At 53.7% G+C, this 17003-nt stretch overlaps 2 protein-coding genes across 18 annotated transcripts in view; one reads left to right on the forward strand and one right to left on the reverse strand.

Moving 5' to 3' along the window:
* CGREF1 (cell growth regulator with EF-hand domain 1) overlaps positions 1 to 4727 on the forward strand; it is a 20225-nt gene extending 15498 nt beyond the window's left edge. For 5 of the 9 annotated variants that reach the window (XM_009442177.4, XM_525718.8, XM_009442178.4 and 2 more), the window contains exons 3-6: positions 1021 to 1086; positions 1183 to 1253; positions 1390 to 1514; positions 1723 to 3037. In XM_009442177.4, coding sequence (XP_009440452.2) covers positions 1021 to 1086; positions 1183 to 1253; positions 1390 to 1514; positions 1723 to 2337 — 877 coding nt within the window. In that variant the 3' untranslated portion in view covers positions 2338 to 3037. Of the gene's footprint in view, positions 1 to 1020; positions 1087 to 1182; positions 1254 to 1389; positions 1515 to 1722; positions 3038 to 3759 lie in introns of those variants that run through there. The other 4 variants (XM_003308921.5, XM_054677750.1, XM_054677751.1 and 1 more) reach the window with 2 other exon arrangements.
* KHK (ketohexokinase) lies at positions 3651 to 16864 on the reverse strand. Of its 9 annotated transcripts, XM_016948224.3 has the most exons (9): positions 16251 to 16844; positions 11135 to 11251; positions 8968 to 9102; positions 8645 to 8779; positions 6769 to 6841; positions 5921 to 6067; positions 4304 to 4392; positions 4023 to 4180; positions 3651 to 3935 (listed from the first exon to the last, which is right to left on the reverse strand). In XM_016948224.3, exons 1-9 carry the CDS (start codon positions 16340 to 16342, stop codon positions 3850 to 3852), a joined length of 1032 nt encoding a protein of 343 aa, XP_016803713.1. In that variant the 5' UTR covers positions 16343 to 16844; the 3' UTR covers positions 3651 to 3849. The 9 variants fall into 9 exon arrangements, with proteins under 9 accessions (XP_016803713.1, XP_003949817.1, XP_016803716.1 ...); XM_003949768.6 differs by lacking the exon at positions 8645 to 8779 and having other exon boundaries at positions 16251 to 16864; XM_016948227.4 differs by lacking the exon at positions 8968 to 9102 and having other exon boundaries at positions 16251 to 16841.
* Positions 16865 to 17003: the final 139 nt, after the last annotated feature.

The raw sequence follows: 17003 nt of genomic DNA on the forward strand, positions 1-17003 counted from the left end.
TGAGGTCAGGAGTTCGAGACCAGCCTGGCCAACATGGTGAAACCCCATCTCTACAGAAATAAAAAACAATTAGCCGGGCATAGTGGTGCATGCCTGTAATCCCAGCTACTCAGGAGGCTGAGGCAAGAGAATCGCTTGAACCTGGGAGGTGGAAGTTGCAGTGAGCCGAGATCAAGCCACTGCACTCAGCCTGGGTGACAGAGCGAGACTCCATCTCAGAAAAAAAAAAAAGACCTTATGGTGGCAACACCAAAGAAGTAGAGATCATTAGCATGTCATTTCTATGTTATCTGAATGCCTTTCTGAAGGTTTTATTTATAAATACTGTGCAATGGGTATGCTGGGTAGAAGGGGAAACAGCCACAGGAACAGCCACAGGGGCTGGTGGCTGTGACAAAAGTCGCTGCAACTCCTGCCAGCTCTCTGGCATCACAGGTCTGGATTGACTTGGGCAAACAGTTAACCCAGTCCAGAAGTGGGAGCACATTTGGAGCTTGAAAGACTGACAACGAGATCCTGAGCAGCTTGAAACCCCAGAACCAACAGATACACCCTGTCCTGGAAAAAGTATAGGTCAATTTTATGTCATGGAGCAAACTGGGTCTATATAAAACTGGGCAGTGCCACCGGGCTCAGCCAGAGACCTGTCCCTTGGCTCCCAGCATGGAAGGAGAGGGGTCTGTGACCCATGTTGTCCTGCCACTCACTGGGCTGTTTTCTTGGATCTCTAACTTGTGTCTACTAGGTGTGGCCTCATCTGGCCTCTACCTAACCAGTTGTTTTATTTGGGTTTTCATTTAAAGTCTAAGGTAGCCAGCTGCAAAAACAGAGTCTGAGGGAGTTAAGGATTTGGTTCCAAGGAGACCAGAAGAGCCTCCTCCCTACAAGGTTTTTGGAATTTTGGGGGCAACTCCCTTTGGGTCTGGGGAGAAAACTGCCAGGAGATTGGAGGCAGAAGGTTGGCAGGCTGGGCCCTGAGGGAGGCTCTCTGCAAGGCTGGTCCTCCCCTTCCTCCTCCAGGCCAGACTCTGAAGTGCAGCATCAGCTCCTGCCCAACCCCTTCCAGCCAGGCCAGGAGCAGCTCGGGTGAGTAGGGTGGGCCCGGGGGTGCTTTCAGGGAGAAGACCAGGCCCAGGGCTGCAGACTCACCTCTCCCGGGCTGATTCTCCACTTTTCTGACAGACTTCTGCAGAGCTACCTAAAGGGACTAGGAAGGACAGAAGTGCAGCTGGAGCATCTGAGCCGGGAGCAGGGTGAGGGGCTGGGCTGATGGGGCCAGGGACGGGAGGCTCTGGGCAGCCAGATCTGGGACTGACCTCGGCTGCCCCATTGACTCCTGCCTTCTCCACCTCCCCCGGCACCTCTTCTAATCCAGTTTCTCTTCTCTAGTTCTCCTCTACCTCTTTGCCCTCCATGACTATGACCAGAGTGGACAGCTGGATGGCCTGGAGCTGCTGTCCATGTTGACAGCTGCTCTGGCCCCTGGAGTTGCCAACTCTCCTACCACCAACCCGGTAAGCTCTGCTGGATGGAGATCCCCGCATAAAGGAGACCCAGCACTTTGGGGCTTTGGTCTTTCTCATCATAACTCTTTTGGTGAGTCCTCTGTAAAAGGAGGGCTCAGAGCTTGCACGGCAGGGATGCAAGGGTGTGTTAGGGAGGGTCAGAACTCCTGGGAACATCTCTGTCCCTGGAGACCCCACAGTGACTCTGCTTCCACAGGTGATCTTGATAGTGGACAAAGTGCTCGAGACCCAGGACCTGAATGGGGATGGGCTCATGACCCCTGCTGAGCTCATCAACTTCCCGGGAGTAGCCCCCAGGCACGTGGAGCCCGGAGAGCCCCTTGCTCCATCTCCTCAGGAGCCACAAGCTGTTGGAAGGCAGTCCCTATTAGCTAAAAGCCCATTAAGACAAGAAACACAGGAAGCCCCGGGTCCCAGAGAAGAAGCAAAGGGCCAGGTAGAGGCCAGAAGGGAGTCTTTGGATCCTGTCCAGGAGCCTGGGGGCCAGGCAGAGGCTGATGGAGATGTTCCAGGGCCCAGAGGGGAAGCTGAGGGCCAGGCAGAGGCTAAAGGAGATGCCCCTGGGCCCAGAGGGGAAGCTGGGGTCCAGGCAGAGGCTGAAGGAGATGCCCCCGGGCCCAGAGGGGAAGCTGGGGGCCAGGCAGAGGCTGAAGGAGATGCCCCCGGGCCCAGAGGGGAAGCTGGGGGCCAGGCAGAGGCCAGGGAGAATGGAGAGGAGGCCAAGGAACTTCCAGGGGAAACACTGGAGTCTAAGAACACCCAAAATGAGTTTGAGGTGCACATTGTTCAAGTGGAGAATGATGAGATCTAGATCTTGAAGATACAGGTACCCCACGAAGTCTCAGTGCCAGAACATAAGCCCTGAAGTGGGCAGGGGCAATGTACGCTGGGACAAGGACCACCTCTGTGCCCCCTGTCTGGTCCCAGTAGGTATCAGGTCTTTCTGTGCGGCTCAGGGAGACCCTAAGTTAAGGGGCAGATTACCAATAAAGAACTGAATGAATTCATCCCCCCGGGCCACCTCTCTACCCATCCAGCCTGCCCAGACCCTCTCAGAGGAACGGGGTTGGGGACCGAAAGGACAGGGATGCTGCCTTCCCAGTGTTTCTGGGCCTCACGGTGCTCCGGCAGCAGAGCGCATGGTGCTAGCCATGGCCAGCTGCAGAGGACCCAGTGAGGAAAGCTCAGTCTATCCCTGGGCCCCAAACCCTCACCGGTTCCCCCTCACCTGGTGTTCAGACACCCCATGCTCTCCTGCAGCTCAGGGCAGGTGACCCCCATCCCCAGTAATATTAATCATCACTAGAACTTTTTGAGAGCCTTGTACACATCAGGCATCATGCTGGGCATTTTATATATGATTTTATCCTCACAATAATTCTGTAGCCAAGCAGAATTGGTTCCATTTGACAGATGAAGAAATTGAGGCAGATTGCGTTAAGTGCTGTACCCTAAGGTGATATGCAGCTAATTAAATGGCAGATTTGAATCCAGGTCTGTCTGACTCTAAAGCCCTTTACATTATATGTTCTTTACATTATAAGGCCTTACCCACCCTATATTGGAGTTGGCCCCAATTCCAATATGTGTTCCAGATCGGACCTCCCTGAGGACAGCAACACTCTATCCTGGGTCACATTTGTGGCTGAGGCACGCCCTTAATTCCAAGGTGGGCTCCAAGGGTGAGACTTTCAGGCTCTGGGGCAGTCAGCGGGAGGAGGTATTTCTGGACAACGAAGACCCCATCAAATCACAGGCTGGTGGGCAGGGCAGAGGAGGCGCACCCCTGCCCCCCACTGGCCTGTCAGTTCAGCTCAGCGGTGTGGACTCCCAGCTTCTGAGCTGTAGGAATAGAGTCTGCACAACGCAGGGCCCCACAGAGCTCTCACGGCTTCTTTGGCAGGTTCACTGGGTGTGGGGCACTGAGTGTCCTCCCCAGCCAGGGCAGAGCTGGTGGCAAGCCCAGGGCACTTCTCGCTGCTCTAGCCCAGGCAGCCCCTCCTCTGGGCCTGGGCGGAGAGGTTAATTTGGGGAATGGCCACAGGGAGGATCAAAGAGTCAGAGCCTCAGGAATGCCCAGCCAGAGCAGTTCAGACATTGAGGACAGAAGCTGCCAGGAGAAGCTGGCTCTGAGGAAGATTTATTTGCTCTGAGGCTCTGCAGGGAGAGGCGTGTGGGGAACACAGGACACAGGCAGAGTCCTCCCCACAGCTTGCATCTGTCCCCTGAACAGGGCAACCTGGACGCCAGGCTGGATGGAGGGGAGAAGGCGATGCAGCCGCAATGGTAGTCTCCATGGTGTGTGGGGAGCCGGCACCTGCTCTCACACGATGCCATCAAAGCCCTGCAGGCCACACTTCTTGCCGGCCACCTGGCACCCGAATCTCAGTGCTTCCTGCATGCTCCTCCCTGGAGGAGGGGCAAGTAGCTAGGTCAGCCAGGTGTTTGGGGCAGGGACAGGTCCCAGTCCTTTTCCCCTCCTGCTGCCATACTCACCCTGGGAGAGGCTGAAGATGACAGAGGCATTGAAGGTGTCTCCAGCTCCCAGTGTATCCACCACGCGGGGTGGCGGGAAAGCATCCGAGTGGAGCAATTTGCCATCAGGGCCCAGGGCGTCGGCACCCTCCTCAGCCCAGGCACAGACAAGCACAGCCCTGCAAGATGGCTCCATTCAGCTGGGTGTTAGCCCACCCCGTCCCCCCAGCCCCAGGGCGGACTCCTGGAGTCCAGGCTCATCCTGTACCTTCTAGAGCCCCTTCCTGGCTTCCCCGGCTCACCCTTTCCTCACACGACCATACAAGCCCCTCAAGGCTTCCTCTGCTGACTGGAACCCCAAGTGCTTGGCCACATCTTTGCTGACAAACACCTGTGGGCAGTGGAAGAGAAGCTGGTGGTTACTTCTAACTCGTCATTCACCAACAGCAGCCTAGCGTTGCCCCCATTACAACACGACTCCCCCAACATGTCCACATAGATCCCCAACGTAGCATCTCACTGTCCCACGGGAACGTGGTTTTTTTTATTTTTTGTAAAGACGGTCTCCCTGAGGCTGGTCTTGAACTCCTGGCCCCATATGATCTTCCTGCCTCAGCCTCCCAAATTTCTGGGATTACAGGTGTGAGTCACTGCACCTGGCCAGAAGCATATTTTTATTGATGTTTATGTATAATAGAATACAGCCTTGTAAATTGTAAAACAAAAGGCCTGGTCCGTTTGTTCTCTGACCAATGGATTGAAAACCCACAGAAAGCCTTGAGCGCCACCTTGGGGTGGAATCTACCACCGCCATGCTGGCTCCCTGGAGCAGTTTTGCTGGTTTTGCCCACAACTATGTCCTCTAGGTATGGTTTCTTCATCTGGAAAACAAAGAGGCTCCCTCAACACTACCTACACTTTAGAATCTCCAGAGAAAGTTTTGGTAAAAAAAAAAACACCGAAGCCTTGGCTCTACCCCTGCCAATCAAAAACAAGATGGTGGGGCTCAGGCACTGCAATCCTCCTGCCTCAGCCTCCTGAGTAGCTGGGACTATGGGTGCACACCACCATGCCAGGAATTTTTTTTTTTTTTGTATGGAGACAGGGTCTTGCAATCTTGAATGACTGGCTGAAGTGATCCTCCTGCATTGGCCTCCCAAGGTGCTGGGATTACAGGTATGAGTCACTGCTCTTGGCCTAATTTATTTTCATAGAGACAGGGGTCTTGCTATGTTGTCCAGGCTGGTCTTGGACTCCTGGCATCAAGCAATCCTCCTACCTCAGCTTCCCAAAGCTCTGGGATTACAAGTGTGAGCCACTACACTTGGCCTGCATTCATCTTTTTTAATATGCAGCCAAGGTTGAGGACAAGTCACAAGGTTGAGGACCTTGGCTGGATGGTCTCCAACCAACTTCTGCTATGATGCTGGGATTACTTCCCAAATTCCATTTACATCCAGCCTTTTCAAAAAGAGACTCATGCAAGTCTCCTTCCCACCCTTCCCTCACCCCAGCAGCCCCCACAACCTGCCAGACACCCCTGAGTTGGAAGAAACCTCAGAGAACAGTTGTGTGCCCTCATTCTGCAGAGGAAAAGACTGGGGAGCCCCAGAGAGGAGATGCTTCCACACAGGCTTGCCCTGTGGCTGTTTAAGCCCTACCCAAGCCCTCTGGGCATTCTTACACCTATGCATCCACCTGGGGTGGAGACATTCTACTCCTTGCTCACTGCTGAGGCCTGCACTGGAGCCCAAGGCTAGGGGTCTACTTCTTTGCTTTAACCCCCATCCCCCATCTTCAAACACCACCAAACCAGGAACCACTATTCCAATTGTGGTAGGCAGGATAAAAGGATTCTGGCTCCCTTTAAGAACCAAATTAGCTGGAAGTGGCAAAGAGAGGCTGAATGGGGCACCCACCACGTCTCCGTAGCCAAACAGCTGGAAGAGCTCCTCTCGTGGCTTCTCCACCTCCACGGACACCCGGATCTTCTGCTCTGGAGGCTGCCTGGTGTTGTGTGCGTCTATCCGCTGCAGCATCTTCACCTGCTCCGATGCGTTCCGGCCCTGGTACAGGACAGGGCAGCTCAGGACCGCTGGGCACTGCCTGGCCAATCTGCCTCATTCTTCCTGCCCCGCTGAAACTCTGGGTGAGGAGGGAGAGGGCCTCGGGGAGGCTGGGCTAGAACCCCATCCTAAATTACAAAATTCAGAGCTGTCGTGGACTTTGAAGACCTTATCAACCAGCTACTCCATTCCACAGATGAGAAGACTAAAGAATAAAAGATACTGTGAAAGACCTACCATAGGTTAAATGATGGAGCTAGAACTCAGGACTTCTCAGGATTTCCTTCCACCCAGACTCCAAAACCTCTCTTGGAGTAAAGGCTCTAGTTCCCTTTATTTGGGAGCTGAGTCAGGCCCTGTCCTTCCTGCTTCCCCAGGGGTAATGGGTCAGGCCCTAAGCAGTCAGACATCCGCCAGAGGCAGAGTTGGAGGCAATGGGGCAGCCCGTAGCACAGAAAGCACAGGACTTTGCCTGGAGCCAGCTGTGCTTACGTTCTGCTGTGTGACCTTGAGTAAGTCATCTAATCTTTCTGGGCCTTAGTTTCCTCACCTGAAGACATAAGGAAGGATGGAGAGAGAATGAGGGGGTTGGGTTCATTTATCTCTAAGGTACTTCATGATTCAAAGAAACCAAGGAGGCAGAACATGTGGAGGAGGCTGGCAGGTTGAGCCCCTCGAAACACAGGTAAGGCAGGGCTTACCTCAATGTGGATCCACTTGAACTGGGTCAGATCAACCTTCTCAAAGTCCGTAGCAGACACATCTGGCAGGCTCCTAGGTCACAGGATGGAAAAGACAGAGAAGGAGGAGCATGATGGGGTCAGGTAGAGCCAGGATCTCTAACTGGCAGCTGTGGACCCTGTGCCTGCACTGCTGGCAGCATGATAGGAAGCTGGATCCACAGCACAGGATTCTCAGGCTCAGCTCCAGGGTTGTCCCTGTTACAGTCTGCTGGGGTGCCCTTTCCTGAGTTAGAGGTTGTGATTAAATTATCTCGGTAAACTGAACAGCAACACATGTCAACTGGCAAGGTCTGTGCGCCTTGGAGACTGCATCTCCCAGAATGCACTGAGAGCGCCAAGCCTACACTTCCCAGAATCCCTTGCAGCAGCACGCGGCTCCCACAGGCAGAGCCCTGGGAAAGTATAAAGCCCGCGACCCCCTGCCTGGGCTGTCTGGTCCCCCTCACTTCTGGCGCCCCAGCATTGGGGTTTACCTATGGCACCCCTGTCCTGCGTTTAATAGCTCCCCGTTGCAACCCTGAGGTCAAGGTAGCACTTGAGGAAGAGTTTGTGTTTGGCTGGTTTAGGAAAGGGGACTCCCAATAGAGGTCTGCCTTGACCCTCCTGAGCCAGAGACCTCAACTCAGCCAACGTCCCCGCTCCACGTTCTGTAGCCGAGTCCTTCCACTTAACTATAGCTGTGTGATCTGCCCGGGCCTTTGGGAGGCAACTTCCACATTGATAAATGGGGCTGAAACCCCCAGCCCCCTTGCAGCCTGCTGCAGTTGCAGGTAATGTGTGTGAATGTGCCTGGACTGAGGCCAGTGGGCAAGAAACATTTCTCCTCAGAGCTCCTCTCCTGTAAATAGCTATGTTGTGTCCTTGATCAGGGTTACTACGGATTGTTGCTTAACAAGCATTTGACTAGGATTGCCCAATGCGAAGGTCACCTGTAGCACATATGCCTGCCTACTCACACTCACTGCACATATGAAGCCCAGGGATGGCTGCCCCTCCTCCAGGTCTGGCAGTCAGGCTGGGCCGTAGGAACAGCCTGAACCTGAGGGCTGCTGGGCTTGGGCCCTCTCAGCCATAACAGTACCTGGCACGTACTAGGTTCTTAGTACACTAAACCTCTAAAATCCTGCAGGAGGGAGTCTGCAAGGGATAAGAAGTGTCTAGGCCCATGGGGCCTCTCTTGAGTGGCCTGGGACCCTGAAGGGAGGGATAGCCCCTTCCCCCAGGTCAGCACCATGTTAGATGACCCTGATCTGCTGACCCCGTGTTTCCTTTCCCCTCCTTCAGCAATGGCTGTGAATGGTGTGTGGCATGTGTGGCCTGGCTTCATCATGCTAGAAACTTTGGGGGGCTGATCTCTTTTACACACCCAAACCCCAGCTCCTTGGTGCCATGCTGCAGGCTGGCAACTCTGGGGCTGACTTTGGAAATCCCAGTGGGCACCCCCCCACAGCCCTTCTTAAGAAGGGTTGAATCCCATCTCCCACCCTTCTGTCCTGAGAACAGTTTCCCCGCACCCACAGCCAAGCTGCTGATTAACGATTTAATAATTATGGAGGAATCACTTAATAAATTACAGTTTATGTAGGCCTGCCTGCCCTTCTTTGGTGTTGACCAAGGCCAAGTCACCAGGCACAGCAAAGCCCATCCCTTCCCACCTCACTTTTCCCCTAATTGAAAGCAATTAGGAAATCACTGGACATTTTGGCAGGGGAGCAACTTCTGGTACACAGAAGCCACAGAGGGGGGCAGTTGGGATGCCCATGGTGGCGAGTGAGGGAACTGATTGAGCCAACTGATTGGTGGGTTGTAGCAGGGCGAGGCCCGGGGGCCTTACGTGTCATGGAGCACAATGGTACGGTTGCCATTGGAGTTGTTGATGATGCAGCAGGAGCTGGGGGTGTCCCCCTTGCTCTGCCAGGCCACCTGAGACACGTCCACGCCCCGCCGCCTGAAGTCGGCCACCAGGAAGCTTAGGGTGGAGGCCGGGCCAGGAAAAGGGCAAGGAGACACAGATTAGAGCCTGGAAGTGGTCTGGACCTCCAAAAGGAGTGGGGAGAGGGTGCTGGAGCACACGAGCCTCTAAGAGAAGAAGAGTCCTGTTCTGGGAGTTTTGGTGGCGGCGGCAGCAGCTGGCAAGGCACAGACAGTTGTACAAACCTGTCATAGTATAGGATGGTGCGGCTACCACTGGCCTCGTTGATGATGACCGTGGCGATGGGGACGGAGCCTGTGGTCTGAAAGACTGTGTAGCGTAGGTCCACAGAATAGCGGCGGAGGTCATCCAGGACAAAACTGCCAGGGCGGAGTAACCCGAAGGGGGTGCAGTTCGACAAGGGTTTTGGGGACTGGAGGGTAGCTGGCAGGGCCACTAGGGACCCTGAAAGGCAGGGGTGCAAGCAAAGGGGGCTGGGAGAGAACTGGGAATCACAGTCTTGCCACAGGCAGTGCAACAGGGCAGGAGATGCAGGAGTGCAGAGCCTGGAGCTCAGAGAGAGAAACACTAAGGGCCATCCTTTTAGGTCTTGGCTGAAGCATGCTCCGATCCTGACTCTGTTTTTCAGTCCAACTCATGCTGGAAAGGATTTGCTCCTGTTCATAAAGCTAGACAGGACCCTAGAACCTGTACACTGTTTGAACCAAGCATGTGGGGGCACCGTGGCTTGTTTCCTGCAATGCCCAAACAGGATTAATAATTAATCTCCAAGGTAATACTTTGCCCCCAGCTGTCCTCCACAAGCTCATCCATGGTGCTGTCCTCTCTCAGTCCCTCCCAGTCCTAATGCTGTGATTCCTCTCACTCTCTGCCTGCCTCCAGGAGGCCCAGCCTGGAAGTGGTGCTGCCTTGGTGAGCCAGCTCACTGCTTTGTCCTCCTGCAGCCAGGTGAACCCTCCTGGGCAATCAGCTGGCTCCCCGTGCCTGATGCCACTCAGTATGGGCCTGGTCCAGAACCCTCTCCTGGAATGCCCTCCATGCAGAGTGAGCCCAGGGGCAAGGACAAGGAGGTCAGCCCCAGCCCTTCCCACCCTCTATGGACATGCATTGTTTGTTCTGTGCTCAAGAACTGGCAATTATGCCCAGCAGTCCAGCCACCATCCTGGCTTTTCTCACCTGGCCAGAGCCCGCTTTCAGCAACACCAAAGCTGGATAATACAGATTTGCATAAAGATACCAAGTCAGGGCATCATCCCTTGACTTACAACTCCTTTAAATAGTAGCTTTCCCAAAGCATTGGAAATATGGTTTGGTTTGCCAAATAACTTTTGCACCCCAGTGCCTGGGACATGGTAGGTGCTCTCTAAATGTTTGTCGAGCACATGGGGAGAATTCTGAATAAACCACCCATTGGCCTGATTGCTATGTAAAGGAGAGTCGACCATCCTAAGCCAGAGCCACAGTCCTGCCTCTAGCTCAGAGGAAAGGAGCTATTAAAGAGGTTTAATGAGTCACCAGCCCTTGGCTCTGAGCCGTCCTGTCCCATCTCACAGGGCAGATTCTCTCCCTCTATTCTCTTCCTGCCAGTTCATCAAGGCAGGGAGTTTGGCTGTAGCTCAGGTGGTTGAACTCTGCCAGCAGCCCCCTTCAAACCAGGGTTCAAAGGGCTGCCCTTCACAGGCCAGCAACCTGGCAGCCTGCCCCGGTGCCCACAGTGTGCAAAGTGTGGGCCTCACCTCCCGATAAGTGCTTGCTGAGTCGGCAGCGCCAGGGGTCAAAGGGCTCTGAGGTCCCTGCAGCAGCCAACATGGAGGGCGTGCATGAGCCATTTAGGGCTATAGCCCTGACAGCCGGGGAACTGGGAGGTGTGGGTTCTGAGCCTAGCTTTAGCATGTGGCTTCAGGGTGTCCTTGAACAGGGTACTCTCACTGCTTCAGTGAACAACAGGGACATGAGCACCAGCCCTGCCTCTCAACTGGGACAGAAACTGTGGGCCTGGACCTGGGGGAGGAGGGGTACCACGTGTCCCTAACTGCCTTCTGCCTCAAGCATGGCCAGGATAAGGGACTTAAGATAAGGCAAAGGCAAATCCACCGCAGAGTCTGCAGGAAGCAAGGAAGGAGAAAGGAAGAGGCTGAAGCAGGCTCCAGGAGTGTCCAGGAAACAAGCTGTGGCAAGGAAAGCTTCACAGGGGCAGCATCAGCCCCCGAACCGCAGAGAGGCCACGCCAAGGCAGGGCTGGGCGTCTGGTGCTCCGCCAGGCCCCCTCCCTGCGTTTCTGCTGGACACAACCCATTTCTAATCCCCCATCCACCCAGGGTGGATACATCCTTCTTCTCCCCCAACGATGCAGGCAGGCCTTCCCCAGTGGGCTCTCCCTCCTGGACTTACTCAGCAACATGGCCAGGAGCCATTGAGCCCATGAAGGCACAGGGGGCTCCGAGCAGGGAGAGAACGGTGCAGGAGTTGGACGCGTTGCCTCCGCGCTGCCATCTCTGGGACAAACACCTGCAAAGCACAGGGAGGGTCCCTGCAGCCCCAGCAGGCTGATCCCAAGCACAGTCTCCTGTATAGGGGCCTACAGAATGTAACAGCTGGGGACTCCTCTCAGAAAGCATCTAGGCCGACGTCTCACTTTGTACCCGGGGCAGCCGAGGCCGGCCAAGGGAAGGAGCTTGGCTGAGAGCGGTGTCTACCTCCCCAGCCCAGGCTAAATTCAAGCTGACAGCAGTTCCTTTCAATATTTCCATCTGTTCCTAGGGCAACAGGAAACCACTCACTTGGGTCCATCACTATTCGAGAGACCCACTAACTCCAGGTCATCTCCTCCTCACCTTTCACCTCAGTCAGAGCTGCTCTAGAGGCTGCACCTTTGGCCTCCTCCTTGAGAGCTGGAGCAACTCCAAGGACCTCGGGGACTAAGTGCCTCTTCCCAAAGGTATCACATTTACACCTACCCCTGTGTTAGGAGTGTCTACTTCAATAGAAACTGCAGAGCTATAAAATCAAACGAGTAAGACAGGACAGCAAACCTGGACATTGGTCGTTTAAGAAGTGGCAGCAGGGAGCACTTCTCCATCTTTACTAAAAACCAATCAAAAGGAAACTAACAAGACACACCTGAAGGGCTTCATTGTCATCAGCAGCAAAAATGATAACTTCCACGTAGAGGGTCAACGCACTGATCCCCTCACAGTGTTACTGGAGCCCAAATGAGAAATCATTAATGAATGTTATTACCTTTGAGGTAAGAATGGTGGTGTTATTTCTATTGTGCCAGTTCCAATAATAATAATAATTGTGGCAGTTTACAATAAAAGGAACAGTACCAAAGAACCACGAATTAAGAGAAAAAACTGAACCAGAATTTTTAGGCCAAAGCATATTTGTACGCGAAACTTCAGTTTTGAGAAAAGGGGAGCATGATGTCATTAGAAAAAAAATGATAGTAGGACAGGCACAGTGGCTCATGCCTATAATCCCAGCACTTTGGGAGGCCAAAGCAGGAGGATCACTTGAGCCCAGAAGTTCGAGACCAGCCTGGGCAACCAAAGGGAGCTCTTGTCTCTTAAAAAAAAAAAAAAAAATTAAAAATTAGCTAGGTATTGTGGTGCATACCCATGGTCCCAGCTACTCAGGAGGCTGAAGTTGGGGGAGCGTATGAGCCCGGGAGGTTTAGGCTGGGGTGAGCCATGATACTGCACTCCAGCCTGGGTGGCAGAGTGAGATCCTGTCTCAAAAACAACAATAACAACAATGACAAAGGATAGTAATTTTTTTGTTTTTTTGAGACAGAGTCACTCTGTCACCCAGGCTGGAGTGCAATGGCATGATCATGGTTCACTGCAGCCTCAACTTCCCCAGCTCAACTGATCCCCCCACCTTAGTCTCCCAAGTAGCTGGGATTATAGGTGTGCATCACCATGCCCCGCTAATTTAAAAAATTTTTTCATAGAGATGGCATCTTCTTATGTTGCCCAGGCTGGTCCCGAACTCCTCGGCTCAAGTGATCCTCCTGCCTTGGCCTCCCAAAGTGCTGGGATTATAGGTATGAGCCACTGCACCCAGCTGGTCAAAGATTTTCAAGCTGGCCAGGTGCAGTGGCTCACGCCCATAATCTCAGCACTTTGGGAGGCTGAGGCGGGTGGATCACGAGGTCAGGAGTTCAAGACCAGCCTGGCCAAGATGTTGAAACCCTGTCTCTACTAAAAATACAAAAATGAGCCGGGTGTGGTGGCAGGTGCCTGTAATCCCTGCTACTTGGGAGGCTGAGGCAGGAGAATCTTTTGAACCCAGAGGGTGGAGGTTGCAGTGAGCCGAGATCATGCCACTGCACTCCAGCCTGGGTGACAGAGTAAGACTTTGTCTCCAAAAAAAAAAAAAAAAGAAAGAAAAAAGAAAAAAAAGATTTTCAAGCTGAGCTTTACAGCTTTACAGAAATTTTTACGAAAAGATATGAAAAAAAAGGAGGAATCTCGAGGGATCTGACTTGATCAATAGTTAAGGACAAAGTTGATGTGGGAACCCAATTTCCTGACCCCAAAGCCATTGCTATTTACTCCGTATTTTAAAACTAAAAGTTGTTAGGCCCAAGCATTGAGGTTTCTAAGAAAGGATATAGAATTTTACTCCGGGGAAACCCTTCAAAGTCACACTGATATTTCCTGTGCAGAAATGCTCAGCTAAAGGCCGGGCGCGGTGGCTCACGCCTGTAATCCCAGCACTTTGGGAGGCTGAGGCAGGCGGATCGCCTGACGTCAGGAGTTCGAGACCATCCTGACCAACATGGAGAAACCCCATCTCTACTGAAAGTACAAAATTAGTCGGGTGTGGTGGCACATGCCTGTAATCCCAGCTACTCGGGATGCTGAGGCAGGAGAATTGCTTGAACTCTGGAGGCGGAGGTTGCAGTGAGCCAAGATCGCACCATTGCACTCCAGCCTGGGCAACAAGAGGAAAACTCCAACTCAAAAAATAAAAAAAAGGACACGTCCCAGGGGTCTGGCTGAGCTCCAGGTGGCGGCTCCCGAGAGTCCCCAACTGCCTGTCAAGCACAGAGACCCTAGGACAGGTGGGGCTGAGACACCCAGGAAGGACTGGGTCCCCACTCGGATGTGCTCCTCTGGGAGGCACAACAGTTCAGGAGCCAGGCTGCAGGGAACCAGGGCCATGGGGCTGCGGGGGAGGCATGGCCTGGAGTGCAGGAAGCATGATGGACATGGGAAGGGGCCCTTTAGAGAAGTGCCTCGCTCAGTGCCCACCTTCAGAACCTGCCCCATCAGTGTGGGTGCTAGCAGGACCTCCTTCTCCTACCTTCCCGACAGAATTAAGCTGAGAGGAAATGGGACTTCAGCTCTGACAGAAAGAAGCACTGAGTCTTTTCCCAGGCGCTCCACGGTCCTTGGAGAACCTGTGGCCCTGGAATTTGCACTGTTCCCCTGAGATGAACCCAACTCCTCACTGAGTGCCATGTCCTGTGGCTGCCTCGACCTTGCACAGTGGGTTAGGTCTACACAGTGGCATGCCCGTGCCCCTTCCCCACTGTCCCTGCACCCCTGGCAAGGGGCCCTAACCTCTGGCAAACCAAAGCAAAGGGTCAACTCCAAGAGATGGTCAGCAGCAAAGGGACAGGGTATACAGGAGATGACAGAGGGCAGGGACCCTGGACTCCACACTAGGAGATTCGAGCTGCAGCTGCCGCTGTGCCACCATTTAACTCCGTGGCCTTAAAAAACATCTCCAAATCTTCAGCTTCCTTATCTATATAAAGGATTTCACTGATCTTTACACAGTTCCCATGGGCTGCTGGGAGGAGAGTATAAAATAATATATGTGATAGTGCTTTGTGGCCCCAAAGCCTGAGGAGTGTCGGGGTCTCTCACCTCAGTTAGCCTGGCAGCCATCAGCGCTGTCGTGTCTTTGTAGAGTTCAGTCTTGAACTGCCTCTTATCCAGTTCTTAGCTGGGACAACTGATATAGCCCAGGAGCAATTCTCAGTGTTCTAAGCACTCACTGACTGCACCAAGAGAAAGCTAGTGTCCCGCCCCACAGAAATGCCTTCACAGCATTACAGTGTAATGGTGGAGCCCTTATCAAGAGGAAATACAAGAACCAATAAGCCGGGTGTGGTGGCTCATGCCTGTAATCCCAGCACTTTGGGGGACTGAGATGGGCAGATCACTTGAGATTAGAAGTTTGAGACCAGCATGGCCAACATGTCTTTACAAAGAAAAGCCCTGTCTCTACAAAAGAAAAAAAAATTAGTGGGGCATGGTGGCGTACGCCTGTAATCCCAGCTACCCAGGAGGTTGAGGCAGGAGAATCGCTTGAATCCAGGAGGCGGAGGTGCAGTGAGCCAAGATCATGCCACTGCATTCCAGCCTGGGCAACAGAGTGAGACTCTGTCTCAAAAAGAAAAAGAACCAACAAATCGGCTGGGTGCAGTGGCTCACGCCTGTAATCCCAGCACTTTGAGAGGCCAAAGCAGGAGGACTGCTTGAGCCCAGGAGCTCAAGACCACTCTGATCAGTATAGTGAGAACCCATCCCTATACAAAATTTAAAATACAGCTGGGATGGTGGCGTGCATGTGTGGTCCCAGCTACTCAGGAGGCTGAGGTGGGAGGATCACTTGAGTCTGGAGGTCAAGGCTGCAGTGAGCATGGTTGCACCACTGCACTCCAGCCTGGACGACAGAATGAGACCCTGTCTCAAAAAAAAAAAAAAAAAAAAAAAAAAAAAAAAAAAAAAAGAACCAACAACTGACTCTTCAGTTTCTAGCAGACAACTGAGAAAGATGTTTCCCATTACTAAACGGTGTTCATTGACCTCTGTGAAAAGGACTTCTGGTAAACTTCTCTTGGAATTTAGCAACAGGAAAAAGCTTGCCAGGGCTCATGAACAGCTCTATCCATACATAACCCATGGCATCTCATGTTTGCCTCCAGCAAGGCCTCCAGCAAGCCCTGAGCTATAGTTGAAGCTCAAATACCATGGTCTTAAATGTTCTCCAACAGTTTAACTGTACATACTTTTTACTGTAAGCTACCTCAAATCTTTCTCAGAAATAGGTGCGAGATATGTGGATAAATAAGTTAGAAGTAAATGTTGATGAGAGGCAAGTGCATAGGCTTGGGGTTTAAAAAGAAACAGCAGAAGCAGGTAGCTGTGTGCCCCTGGATAAGCTCCTTGGTCTCTGAATCTATACTTGCTTATCAGTAAAATGGGGATCCTGATGCCTGACACCTGACACCTGATGCCTGAGTTGAAATGGAAATTGGCTAACACGATGCTATTAAATCCTGGGTCTTCTTATTAAAGGCCTCAATTCCTTCCTCTCTTCTGTCATGCTGGGAGCCCCCCCAGGATTCCCGGGTAGAGGGCGCGGGTCCGGCCTTGAAGCCGGGTTCTCAGGGCCTCACTGCGGGGTCTCTGCAGCCTCGGTCGCTGGCACAAATGCTGGACTGCAGCAGCCCCTGGGGTCCCCTAGGGGACCTGGGCGCCCCTACCTTATCTCCGAGTCCTCCTTAGGGTACTTGTCCACCAGGCTGATGACGTCCAGCACCACTAGCCCCACGCACAGGATCTGCTTCTCTTCCATAAGGCTGCTCCCAGAGCTTCCTGCCCGCCCGGCTGACGGGGTTCCTCCCGGCCTCTGCCTCTTATCCAGGAGGATGGTGTCCCCGCTCCCAGCTGCCCTGGCTCCTCCTCCGCGTGGGAGCTCCTCCTCCAGGGAGCCACCTGCAGCGGCCAGGGGTGCAGGGAACGAAAGGAGCAGGGCCCTTCCTCGCGACACCCGAAGACCCGAGCTGGTCTAGGAAAGCCAACCCAGAGGTCTTGGTCCCCGGTCTTTCCGTAGCAGGTTGCCTGGGCCTGCAGATGGCAACGCCTCCCACTTCTCAGCCTTAGTTTCCTCGCTTGTCAGATGGACTCACAGCTGATGCAAACCTTTTTAAAGCGCGGCTAAGCGATCTCGAGAATGCAAAGAGAAAATGCGCTACTTGCCCCGCCCTCTCCTGCACCTGCGTCTCCGACTCCCGACCCTGGACCCGCGAGGTACAGCTGGGCCTCGCATCTGCAGCCCTGCCTGAAGCCCGCGGTCGAGGCGGCCCCGCCCCGCCCCGCCCCGCCCCGCCCCGCCCCGGTTAGTCCCAGCCGAGGCCACGCCTCCGCCGCGGAGCAGCGGTACCCGCCGGGTGGGCCGCAGCCTCACGTGGCGGGAACGCAGAGCGCCCCCTGGCGGACGCCGGCGAAACGGGCGT

This window comes from Pan troglodytes, chromosome 12, assembly GCF_028858775.2.
Source record: "Pan troglodytes isolate AG18354 chromosome 12, NHGRI_mPanTro3-v2.0_pri, whole genome shotgun sequence".
NCBI classification, from domain to species: Eukaryota; Metazoa; Chordata; class Mammalia; order Primates; family Hominidae; genus Pan; species Pan troglodytes.